This window comes from Brassica oleracea, chromosome C8 (assembly GCF_000695525.1).
Source record: "Brassica oleracea var. oleracea cultivar TO1000 chromosome C8, BOL, whole genome shotgun sequence".
Classification (NCBI taxonomy): Eukaryota; Viridiplantae; Streptophyta; class Magnoliopsida; order Brassicales; family Brassicaceae; genus Brassica; species Brassica oleracea.
Genome location: NC_027755.1, coordinates 7,080,233 through 7,091,932, shown reverse-complemented (window position 1 = coordinate 7,091,932; position 11,700 = coordinate 7,080,233). Strand labels below are relative to the sequence as shown.

At 41.3% G+C, this 11,700-nt stretch overlaps 1 protein-coding gene across 3 annotated transcripts; it reads left to right on the top strand.

Moving 5' to 3' along the window:
- Positions 1 to 721: 721 nt before the first annotated feature.
- LOC106311006 (acetyl-CoA carboxylase 1) lies at positions 722 to 11,269 on the top strand. 3 transcript variants are annotated; one of them, XM_013748235.1, is made up of 32 exons: positions 722 to 1,024; positions 1,612 to 1,954; positions 2,055 to 2,261; positions 2,343 to 2,504; positions 2,594 to 2,686; positions 2,796 to 2,891; positions 3,038 to 3,211; positions 3,297 to 3,390; positions 3,487 to 3,674; positions 3,760 to 3,810; positions 3,887 to 3,926; positions 4,005 to 4,129; positions 4,234 to 4,350; positions 4,426 to 4,500; positions 4,577 to 4,633; positions 4,717 to 4,821; positions 4,912 to 4,998; positions 5,100 to 5,291; positions 5,375 to 5,563; positions 5,642 to 5,752; positions 5,844 to 5,933; positions 6,015 to 6,191; positions 6,281 to 6,358; positions 6,443 to 6,565; positions 6,643 to 6,912; positions 7,005 to 7,336; positions 7,424 to 7,661; positions 7,746 to 8,098; positions 8,183 to 8,396; positions 8,488 to 8,664; positions 8,754 to 10,895; positions 10,970 to 11,026. In XM_013748235.1, exons 2-32 carry the CDS (start codon positions 1,622 to 1,624, stop codon positions 11,024 to 11,026), a joined length of 6,747 nt encoding a protein of 2,248 aa, XP_013603689.1. In that variant the 5' UTR covers positions 722 to 1,024; positions 1,612 to 1,621. The 3 variants fall into 3 exon arrangements, with proteins under 3 accessions (XP_013603689.1, XP_013603690.1, XP_013603687.1); XM_013748236.1 differs by having other exon boundaries at positions 722 to 1,048; XM_013748233.1 differs by lacking the exon at positions 722 to 1,024 and having other exon boundaries at positions 1,622 to 1,954; positions 10,970 to 11,269.
- Positions 11,270 to 11,700: the final 431 nt, after the last annotated feature.

Sequence of the window (11,700 nt, the reverse complement as noted above, 5' to 3'; positions counted from 1 at the left end):
TGTTGCTCAAACGAAGGAAGGATATATCAAAAGCGATAGAACCAAACATATACCTCCGAAGTTCTTCTCATACACTCAAGAGCTCGAGAAGAATAAAGAGATTGAAGTAAGATATGTTCGATCATGCGACAATGCAGCCGACCTCTTCACAAAATCACTCCCTACCTCGGTATTCAGAAAACACATCCACAACATTGGGATGCGCCATCAGAAGGATCTATGATTGTTCATTCGAGGGGGAGCTTACGTAGTTGTACTCTTTTTACCTTACTATGGTTTTTCCCATTGGGTTTTCCTGGAAAGGTTTTTAACGAGGCAACAAAGACGTTAAGCGAGAGCGGATAGTGACACCGGCCCCCAAGGGGGAGTGTTACGAAAGTCAAAAGGAGGAGCCGTAATGTTTGAAATATAAAAAGATGTGGGGCCCGCTGCACTATTTACACAGTAGATATTTTCTCTATATAAACGATCGATTTGAAGGACACACCAAAAACTCTTCTCTTCTCCTTAATAAGAAACACTATCTCTCTATATCAGTGTTATTATTTCTACGGGTATAATATTTTGCCCTTATTCAAATTTCCGCGATATAATAAAATTTCAGTTCTTTTTATAACAACAAAAGATTTTTTTGTTTTTAACAGAATGTAAGAACCAATAAAAAGAGTGCGGAAAAAACAAGAGTGGAAGGTTTGATGAGGAGAGAGGTAGCTGAGGAACAACTACGGCGCCTCCTAACCAAAAAAAAAAGAGAAAAAGAAAAAGAAAAAGAAAAAAAAATGGAGAAGGTGTGGAGTGTGGCGGAGGCAGAGACCACGTGCACTCTTTTCTCTACACCTTCATCTTCTTCATCTGCCACTATTAAGTCTTCGGACCCCACCTCCTTCCGTCTCCTCTAACTCCAACCTAACTCTCTTCTTCCCTCTCCCGCCTCTTTAAACCCACCCTTCTCTCTCTCTTCTGCTCTGAGATGATTCTTTAACTTCTCTCAACTGAAATTGGGATTCTCAGCTTTTCCTACAAGGTTCGGACTTTCTCTTTAATTGGGGTTTGTGATTCCTAACTGCTGATTATTCCTGATCTCACCATCTGAACTTTACTCTTGTGTTGGCTGTTATTTGAGATGAGTTGTAGTTCCTGATTTCAATTCCTTATTGGAGCTACCTCTTAGAGTTTCTCACTTCATTTTTTTTTTCTTCCGGGATGTGGAGTGTTTTCATCGTTAGTTGGTTTTTAGATCTCTCAGATTTTGTTTTCCTTTCTACAAGAAACTGGTTATCGGAAGAGATAATTAAGTTTTTTTCTTTTCTTTTCAAAAAGAGTATTTTGTGATGATTTCTAACTTTCAAGAGATCTTTGCTTATGATTGTGTTTTGCTTGTCGTATACTTTTCTTCTTCTAAAATACAGCAAAACATTGCTGTCATCTTCTTCTTCTCTTTTTTTTTTTTTTTTTGTGAGCATCTTCATTTAATAAAAAATACACAAAGCAATGCTGTCATCTGCGGATATTTTTAAGCAGATCAAGATCATTATTTTCTGTTTCCTAGTGATAGTATCTAAGGGGTTTTATTATATCAGTTTCCTGTTTCACTATGTCTTTGTTTTACAGAAGAATAACAATGGCTGGCTCTGTTAACGGGTATCAAACTCCCGGTAGAAATCATGTTTCGGTGTCTGAAGTGGATGACTTTTGCATTGCACTTGGAGGGAAAAGGCCAATCCATAGCATTTTGATCGCTAACAATGGAATGGCAGCTGTTAAGTTTATACGCAGTGTCAGAACATGGGCTTACGAAACATTTGGCACCGAGAGAGCTATTTTGTTGGTTGGGATGGCGACTCCTGAAGACATGAGGATCAATGCCGAGCATATCAGAATCGCTGATCAGTTTGTCGAGGTTCCCGGAGGAACTAACAATAACAATTATGCCAACGTTCAGCTTATCGTTGAGGTGGGTGAATACAACCAATAGTAATAATAATAATACCTCATGAAGAAGTTTTGTATCTGTTGAGTTTAATCCTGAATTCATCTTTGTCTACTATGTGCAGATGGCTGAAGTAACACGTGTGGATGCAGTTTGGCCTGGTTGGGGTCATGCATCTGAGAACCCTGAGTTACCTGATGCGTTGAAGGCAAAAGGAATTATATTTCTTGGTCCTCCAGCAGCTTCAATGGCAGCATTAGGTGACAAGATTGGTTCCTCGTTGATTGCACAAGCTGCTGATGTACCTACTCTACCATGGAGTGGATCCCATGTAAGTAATTTTTGTGTCCCGTTACGCTGAACTTGTTTACTAGAGAATTGTTTCAAAATGACCCAAGTTTTATGTTTCCAGGTCAAAATACCTCCAGATAGCAGCTTGGTGACGATACCGGAGGAGATCTACAGGCAAGCTTGTGTCTATACAACTGAAGAAGCGATTGCTAGTTGTCAAGTCGTGGGTTACCCAGCAATGATTAAAGCATCATGGGGTGGTGGCGGAAAAGGCATTAGGAAGGTTAGCTTGTGTCCATAAGCTTTTTGAATGCCACTCTCTTCTTTTCATTGTAGACTATGAGTGTTCTTATTCTGGTTTTATTTTTTTAGGTTCATAATGCTGATGAGGTTAGGGCTCTATTCAAGCAAGTTCAGGGTGAGGTCCCTGGATCACCGATATTTATAATGAAGGTTGCTTCACAGGTATTGCTACTTAACTACATCTCTTGATCTAAGCATATCGGAGTTCTTATATGGGTATTATGCTAAAGAGATTTTAGTAATAATGTGGCTGTTCTTTGTATTTGTCTAGAGTCGGCATTTAGAGGTCCAGTTGCTCTGTGACCAATACGGAAACGTTTCAGCTCTGCATAGCCGGGACTGTAGTGTCCAGAGAAGACACCAAAAGGTTTTCAATGATTGATTCTGGAGTTTAATTATATTGTTTCAAAGAAATACTTCGTGTAATGTATTCTTATGTACTCAGTTTTAACTGTCTAACTCCTTTATTGGCGGAGGCAAGTTTTGCATGATTTCTTACTTTATGTTTTGCAGATCATAGAGGAAGGTCCAATTACCGTGGCTCCGCAAGAAACCATCAAGAAACTTGAACAGGCTGGTAGAAGGTTGGCTAAGAGTGTTAACTATGTTGGAGCAGCTACTGTTGAATATCTCTACAGCATGGACACGGGGGAGTACTACTTCTTAGAGCTTAACCCTCGGTTACAGGTTGGTTTCATACTACTGAAAAAAATTTGTTTTAAATTCTATCTTGAGAGGTTGAAGACCTGTTTAACTTGATGTTTGAGGTCAGGTTGAGCACCCTGTAACTGAATGGATTGCCGAGATAAATCTTCCTGCTGCGCAAGTTGCTGTTGGGATGGGAATTCCTCTCTGGCAAATCCCTGGTATGGCCTGCATTCTTATTTTTGAGAGGCAGCGGTTCTTCTTCTAGTCCATGCACACGTGTAATGTACTATCTGTTTCACTTTCTTTTTGGTTAGAGATAAGACGGTTCTATGGTATAGAACATGGTGGAGGTTACGATTCTTGGAGGAAAACATCTGTGCTAGCCTCCCCTTTTGATTTTGATAAAGCTGAATCTATAAGGCCAAAAGGTCATTGTGTGGCTGTACGCGTGACAAGTGAGGACCCTGATGACGGATTCAAACCCACCAGCGGTAAAGTACAGGTAATATATAGCTGCGGAATGCAAAAGTTTAAAGTCTTTTAACTGAGAATTGTGTGGGGGTAACACTCGTATGAACTTGCATCAGGAGTTGAGTTTTAAAAGCAAGCCAAATGTGTGGGCTTACTTCTCTGTCAAGGTAGATATATCTATATATGCACTGCTATATTATGTGTGGCTATGGCTTAAATTTTACAACCATCTTTTTCTTACAGTCTGGTGGAGGCATCCACGAGTTCTCAGATTCCCAATTTGGTAAGTTAAATGAAATATGTGCGCTACTAGGTCAGCTTGAGTTTACCTTGTTGAAACTTTCTTTAACCTTCTGTTCAGGCCATGTTTTTGCATTTGGGGAATCCAGAGCCTTGGCAATAGCAAATATGGTCCTTGGGCTTAAAGAAATTCAAATTCGTGGAGAAATTAGGACTAACGTTGACTACACGATTGACCTTTTACATGTACGCTTCCTTCTTCCAACCCACAAAAGTACACTCTGTGTTTGCGATGTACAGTGTTTACAATAGCTACGCTCTCTGACGAGATCATGTAAATTCTTGATCAGGCTTCTGATTACCGGGAAAACAAAATTCACACTGGTTGGTTGGACAGTAGAATTGCTATGCGGGTCAGGGCAGAGAGGCCTCCATGGTACCTCTCTGTTGTCGGAGGGGCTCTCTATGTAAGTGTCTCTTTTTCAGGGATCAGTTTTTCTTGTAAAGTTTATATTTAGTAACTTGATGTTCTATTTGTACAGAAAGCATCAGCGACCAGTGCTGCTGTAGTCTCGGATTATGTTGGTTATCTAGAGAAGGGACAAATTCCCCCAAAGGTAATCTAATATCAGCTACAGCATTTTTGTTCCTCGTAATGATCTTTCAGCTTAATTTTTCTCTCTTAATTTGCAGCATATATCTCTTGTGCATTCTCAAGTGTCTCTGAACATTGAAGGAAGTAAATATACGGTATGCGTCTAGTGTCAATTATACTTCGCTGCATTTCTTGTCTTCCTACCGAGACTAACTAAAGCGAAGATAAATGTTTTTAGATTGATGTGGTCCGGGGTGGATCAGGAAGCTACAGGCTAAGAATGAACAACTCAGAAGTTGTAGCAGAAATACACACTCTACGTGATGGAGGTCTGTTGATGCAGGCAAGTTTTCTGACTTTGTTTCATACTACAAAACAGAACTTATGTGTAACCCCCTTAGAGAATTCGCATTGATTCTTACTGTCATTGCAGTTGGATGGTAAAAGCCATGTGATATATGCAGAGGAAGAAGCTGCAGGAACCCGTCTTCTTATTGACGGAAGAACTTGTTTACTTCAGGTTTCAACTGATTTTTCTTTTTGGTTTTCTCATAATACTTGAAACATTTATTTCTCAAATCATCTTAGCATTAAGTTATCTGTCATTTTTGGATTATTCAGAATGATCACGATCCTTCAAAGTTGATGGCTGAGACACCGTGCAAGCTGCTGAGGTATTTGGTTTCAGATAATAGCAGTATTGATGCTGACATGCCCTACGCGGAAGTTGAGGTCATGAAGATGTGCATGCCACTTCTTTCACCTGCATCAGGAGTTATACATTTCAAAATGTCTGAAGGACAAGCCATGCAGGTCAAAGACACTCCATTGCTACACAAAAATTGGCTTTCTACAGATGGAGATATTGATTAACACATCCAACATTTTATTTACAGGCTGGTGAACTTATAGCCAAGCTTGATCTTGATGATCCTTCTGCTGTAAGAAAGGCCGAACCCTTCCATGGAGGTTTCCCAAGATTAGGGCTTCCAACGGCAATTTCTGGTAAAGTTCATCAGAGATGTGCTGCAACTTTAAATGCTGCTCGCATGGTTCTTGCCGGCTATGAGCATAAAGTAGATGAGGTAAACGCAATTTGATATTCCTATTTGGCCCAGGTATTTAAAACATCATTTGACAATTAGAAAACTCAAATATGGCAGGTTGTTCAAGACTTGCTTAACTGCCTTGATAGCCCTGAACTCCCATTCCTTCAGTGGCAAGAGTGCTTCGCAGTTCTGGCAACACGACTACCGAAAGATCTCAGAATGATGGTAAAGACATATGTATATATGTATCCCATTCTGCATTATTTGTTTTGAGTTCCAAGACTTCTAATGCTTTTCCTATAAAATTCGATACCAGTTAGAATCCAAGTATAGGGAATTTGAGAGTATATCCAGGAACTCTCTCACCGCAGATTTCCCTGCCAAACTTTTAAAAGGCATTCTTGAGGTGATATCCTATTATGTTTTTCAATTCGAGAGATATCTTGTGTTTTACTCTCTGAACTTTGCTGTCCACTTTTTTCGACAGGCTCATTTATTATCTTGTGATGAGAAAGATAGGGGTGCCCTTGAAAGGCTCATTGAACCATTGATGAGCCTTGCAAAGTCTTATGAAGGTGGTAGAGAAAGTCATGCCCGTGTTATTGTTCATTCTCTTTTTGAAGAATACCTATCTGTAGAAGAATTATTCAATGATAACATGCTGGTAATTTGTCGTTCAATAGTTAATGAACGGCTTTTTGGTAACTAGCTATGTCTGAGGAGTCTTTATAAGAATTTTTTTAATTTGAACAGGCTGATGTTATTGAACGCATGCGTCAGCAATACAAGAAAGATCTGTTGAAGATTGTTGATATTGTGCTCTCACACCAGGTCTGTGGCCTTTCTCAGGCCATTTTACTCTTTTCTTCATCACTATGTCATTGAATCAGTATGCTCGTCTGTTATTCTTTTCAGGGCATAAAAAACAAAAACAAACTCGTTCTTCGGCTCATGGAGCAGCTTGTTTACCCTAATCCTGCTGCATACAGAGATAAACTTATCCGATTCTCGACACTAAACCATACTAATTACTCTGAGGTGCGTTTGGTTCCTTTATTTTTTTATAATAAATATGTTGATATTCGTCAACTGATAATCGGCTTGTGTGTGTGTAGTTGGCACTGAAGGCAAGCCAATTACTCGAACAGACCAAATTAAGTGAACTTCGTTCAAACATTGCTAGAAGCCTGTCAGAGTTAGAAATGTTTACAGAGGATGGGGAAAATATGGATACTCCCAAGAGGAAGAGTGCCATTAATGAAAGAATGGAAGATCTTGTGAGCGCATCCTTAGCTGTTGAAGATGCTCTCGTGGGACTATTTGACCACAGCGATCACACACTTCAAAGACGAGTTGTTGAGACTTATATTCGCAGATTATATCAGGTTAGAGTTAATTTTCTTGCACCCTAATTATTCAACTGCAATTTATTAGACAGGCAATCTTGGCTTCATTTAAACTTGAGTCTTGTCATTAGCCCTACGTCGTCAAAGAAAGCATCAGGATGCAATGGCACCGGTCTGGTCTTATTGCTTCTTGGGAGTTCCTAGAGGAGCATATGGAAAGGAAAAACATTGGCTTAGATGATCAAGAGACACCTGAGAAAGGATTGGTTGAGAAGCGTAGTGAGAGAAAATGGGGGGCAATGGTTATAATCAAATCGCTGCAGTTTCTGCCAAGTATAATAAGTGCAGCGTTGACAGAAACAAACCAGAACGAGCATGTATCTGCCGGAGCTCCTTTATCTGGCAATATGATGCACATTGCTATTGTGGGCATCAACAATCAGATGAGTCTTCTCCAGGACAGGTAATTAACACAGCCAGACGATTTTAAGTTAGCGTAGGTGCTATGTTGTCTACCTAATCTGTTGATGTTCTGGTGTGTTTGCCTCAGTGGGGACGAGGACCAAGCTCAGGAAAGAGTAGACAAGCTGGCCAAAATTCTTAAAGAGGAAGAAGTGAGTTCGAGTCTCTGTTCTGCAGGTGTAGGTGTGATAAGCTGTATAATTCAGAGAGACGAAGGACGAACACCCATGAGACATTCTTTCCATTGGTCTATGGAGAAACACTATTATGCAGAAGAGCCTTTGATGCGTCATCTTGAGCCTCCTCTGTCCATATACCTTGAGTTGGTATGATCACGACGATGAAATGTAAAATTCTTGTTGTACAGTATCTCACATTCCTTTTAGTGACTGTTTACTGTTCTGGTGCAGGATAAGCTGAAAGGATACTCGAATATACAGTATACCCCGTCCAGAGATCGTCAATGGCATTTGTATACTGTTACAGACAAGTCAATGCCAATCAAAAGGATGTTCCTGAGATCTCTTGTTCGACAGGCTACAATGAATGATGGCTTTATGTTGCAGCAAGGTCAGGATAAGCAACTTAGCCAAACACTGTTCTCCATGCCATTTACGTCGAGATGCGTTCTTAGATCTTTGATGGATGCCATGGAGGAACTGGAACTGAATGCGCATAATGCTGCCATGAAACCAGACCACGCACATATGTTCCTTTGCATACTGCGTGAGCAGCAGATAGATGATCTTGTCCCTTACCCTAGGTTGCTATGGCTGTGTACTTGACTAGTTATTGTTTGTAATGTGCCAGAGCATATGGTAATAATATCCAACTGTTTTTCTCACAGGAGAGTTGAAGTGAATGCAGAGGATGAAGAAACTACAATCGAGGTGATCTTAGAAGAAGCAGCACATGAGATACACAGATCTGTTGGAGTGAGAATGCATAGGTTGGGTGTGTGCGAGTGGGAAGTGCGGCTGTGGTTGGTGTCCTCTGGACTGGCAAGTGGCGCTTGGAGGGTTGTGGTTGCAAACGTCACAGGCCGTACATGCACTGTCAATGTAAGTTCGGTTTAGAAATTTTTGTTTGAATAGAGAGAGAGTAAGAGTGCACATCTCCGATGACATGAGGTACTGTGATTCGATGTTTCAGATATATCGAGAAGTTGAAACTAGTGGGAGAAACAGTTTGATTTACCACTCAATTACCAAGAAGGGACCTTTGCATGGAACCCAAATCAATGATCAATATAAGCCACTGGGATATCTTGACAGGCAACGTCTAGCCGCAAGGAGGAGTAACACTACATATTGCTATGACTTCCCGTTGGTTAGTTACTGAATTCAGAAGATTCACGCATTTTTTTTTTTACTCTGTTGGCTACTTCCAACCACTCTGTTATTTGTTTTCCTTTTCAGGCATTTGAGACAGCCTTGGAGCAGTTGTGGGCATTACAACACCCGGGAGTTAAGAAACCATGCAAGGGTACTCTTATCAGTGCTAAAGAGCTTGTATTCTCCAATTCAGAAGGTACATCTCTTATGCCAGTTGAAAGATCACCGGGTCTCAATGAGTTTGGAATGGTGGCCTGGAGCCTAGAGATGTCGACTCCTGAGTTTCCTATGGGACGGAAGCTTCTCATAGTCGCCAATGATGTCACCTTCAAAGCTGGTTCTTTTGGTCCTAGAGAGGACGCGTTTTTCCTTGCCGTGACTGAACTCGCATGTGCCAAGAAGCTTCCCTTGATTTACTTGGCAGCAAATTCTGGTGCCAGACTCGGAGTAGCTGAAGAAATCAAAGCCTGCTTTAAAGTTGGATGGTCGGATGAAGTTTCCCCCGAAAATGGTTTTCAGTATATATACCTAAGCCCTGAAGACCATGCAAGGATTGGATCATCTGTCATTGCGCACGAAATAAAGCTCCCTAGTGGGGAAACAAGGTGGGTGATTGATACAATCGTTGGTAAAGAAGATGGTATTGGTGTAGAGAATCTAACCGGAAGTGGGGCAATAGCGGGCGCTTACTCGAGGGCATACAACGAAACGTTTACTTTGACCTTTGTTAGTGGAAGAACGGTAGGAATTGGTGCTTACCTTGCCCGCCTTGGTATGCGGTGTATACAGAGACTTGACCAGCCGATCATATTGACTGGCTTTTCTACGCTCAACAAGTTACTTGGGCGTGAGGTCTATAGCTCTCACATGCAACTTGGTGGCCCGAAAATCATGGGCACAAATGGTGTTGTTCATCTTACAGTCTCAGATGATCTCGAAGGTGTATCAGCAATTCTCGACTGGCTGAGCTACATTCCTGCTTACGCTGGTGGTCCTCTTCCTGTTCTTGCCCCTTTAGACCCACCGGACAGAACCGTGGAATACGTTCCAGAGAACTCTTGCGACCCGCGAGCTGCTATAGCTGGGGTTAACGACAATACCGGTAAATGGCTTGGCGGTATCTTTGATAAAAATAGCTTTATTGAGACTCTTGAAGGCTGGGCAAGAACGGTAGTGACTGGTAGAGCTAAGCTAGGGGGAATACCTGTAGGAGTTGTTGCGGTTGAGACACAGACAGTAATGCAGATCATCCCAGCAGATCCAGGACAGCTCGACTCTCATGAAAGAGTGGTTCCACAAGCAGGGCAAGTCTGGTTTCCTGATTCTGCGGCCAAGACAGCTCAAGCGCTCATGGATTTCAACAAGGAAGAGCTTCCATTGTTTATCCTTGCGAACTGGAGAGGGTTTTCAGGTGGGCAGAGAGATCTTTTCGAAGGAATACTTCAGGCAGGTTCGACTATTGTAGAAAATCTGAGAACATATCGGCAGCCAGTGTTTGTGTACATCCCTAAGATGGGAGAGTTGCGAGGTGGAGCGTGGGTTGTTGTTGATAGCCAAATAAATTCAGATTATGTTGAAATGTATGCTGATGAAACTGCTAGGGGGAATGTGCTTGAGCCAGAAGGAACGATAGAGATAAAATTTAGAACGAAAGAGATGTTAGAGTGCATGGGAAGGTTAGACCCGAAGCTAATCGATCTCAAAGCAAGAGTGCAAGATGCCAAGCAAAGTGAGGCTTATGCAAATATCGAGCTCCTCCAGCAACAGATTAAAGCCCGAGAGAAGCTTCTCTTACCAGTTTATATCCAAATCGCCACCAAATTTGCGGAACTTCACGATACTTCCATGAGAATGGCTGCAAAAGGAGTGATCAAAAGTGTTGTGGAGTGGAGCGGCTCGAGGTCCTTCTTCTATAAAAAGCTCAACCGGAGAATTGCTGAGAGCTCTCTTGTGAAAAACGTAAGAGAAGCTTCAGGAGACGACTTATCATATAAATCTGCAATGGGTTTAATTCAGGATTGGTTCTCCAAATCTGACATTGCAAAGGGGAAAGAAGAAGCTTGGACAGACGACCAAGTGTTCTTTACATGGAAGGACAACGTTAGTAACTTCGAGTTGAATCTGAGCGAGTTGAGAGCGCAGAAACTGTTGAATCAACTTGCAGAGATTGGAAATTCGTCGGATCTATCGGCGCTGCCACAAGGACTTGCCAATCTTCTAAACAAGGTATGAAATGAAAATTTAGTTTCTTCGTTGTCTTGTATTCTTTTGGAAAACCTAAGTGAATATGTCTGTTGCAGGTGGAGCCTTCAAGAAGAGAAGAGCTGGTTGATGCGCTACGAAAAGTGTTAGGTTGATATAAAAGAGGTCTAAGCTTGTGACCCGAGAAAGATGGTCCTTTGGTGTTGCTTGTGTCCTACGGTGACAGAAGCTAGTTGGAAATTAGATTTGGTCTTTCTTTCTTAAATGTGTTGGCCCGAGCTGTAAATGTTGTTGTAGCGTATAAGTGAGAATTGCGTAATAATTTATTTAACATGTCACTCTTGCTTCATATGTTTATGTTGTCAGAATCATAAAGCCTTGTGGTTATCTTGATATAAGTCCGTATTAACAACTCAACATATAAACTTCTATTACAATAAAGTGAATTTGGTCTCTTTTTAAAGAGTCAACTCAGCAAAGACTGGTCCAAAAGTTGGCATGTGTACACTTTTCTTGAAGAACCTTTGTAAAACAATATTTGTTTTAGATGAAGAAAGCTAAGATGTTGGATTATTCTTAATATCATCTCTATACGGCTGCGATGAGGCATTCATGGATTAGCGTTGGCGCAGACTGTAAAAAGAACGCACCATGATGATTCGCTAAACTTGGCGGCCACTCTAATGAATTGTGGAACGCCGACACCGCTGGTTCTTCCCCCTCGTCATCTCTTGGACGCTACCCATTTCTTTGTTCATTGGTGAATCTGACGGCTTAGATTGGACGAACATCTTCGTTTCCAAATGCCATGTGGGGTCACAGATTTGTG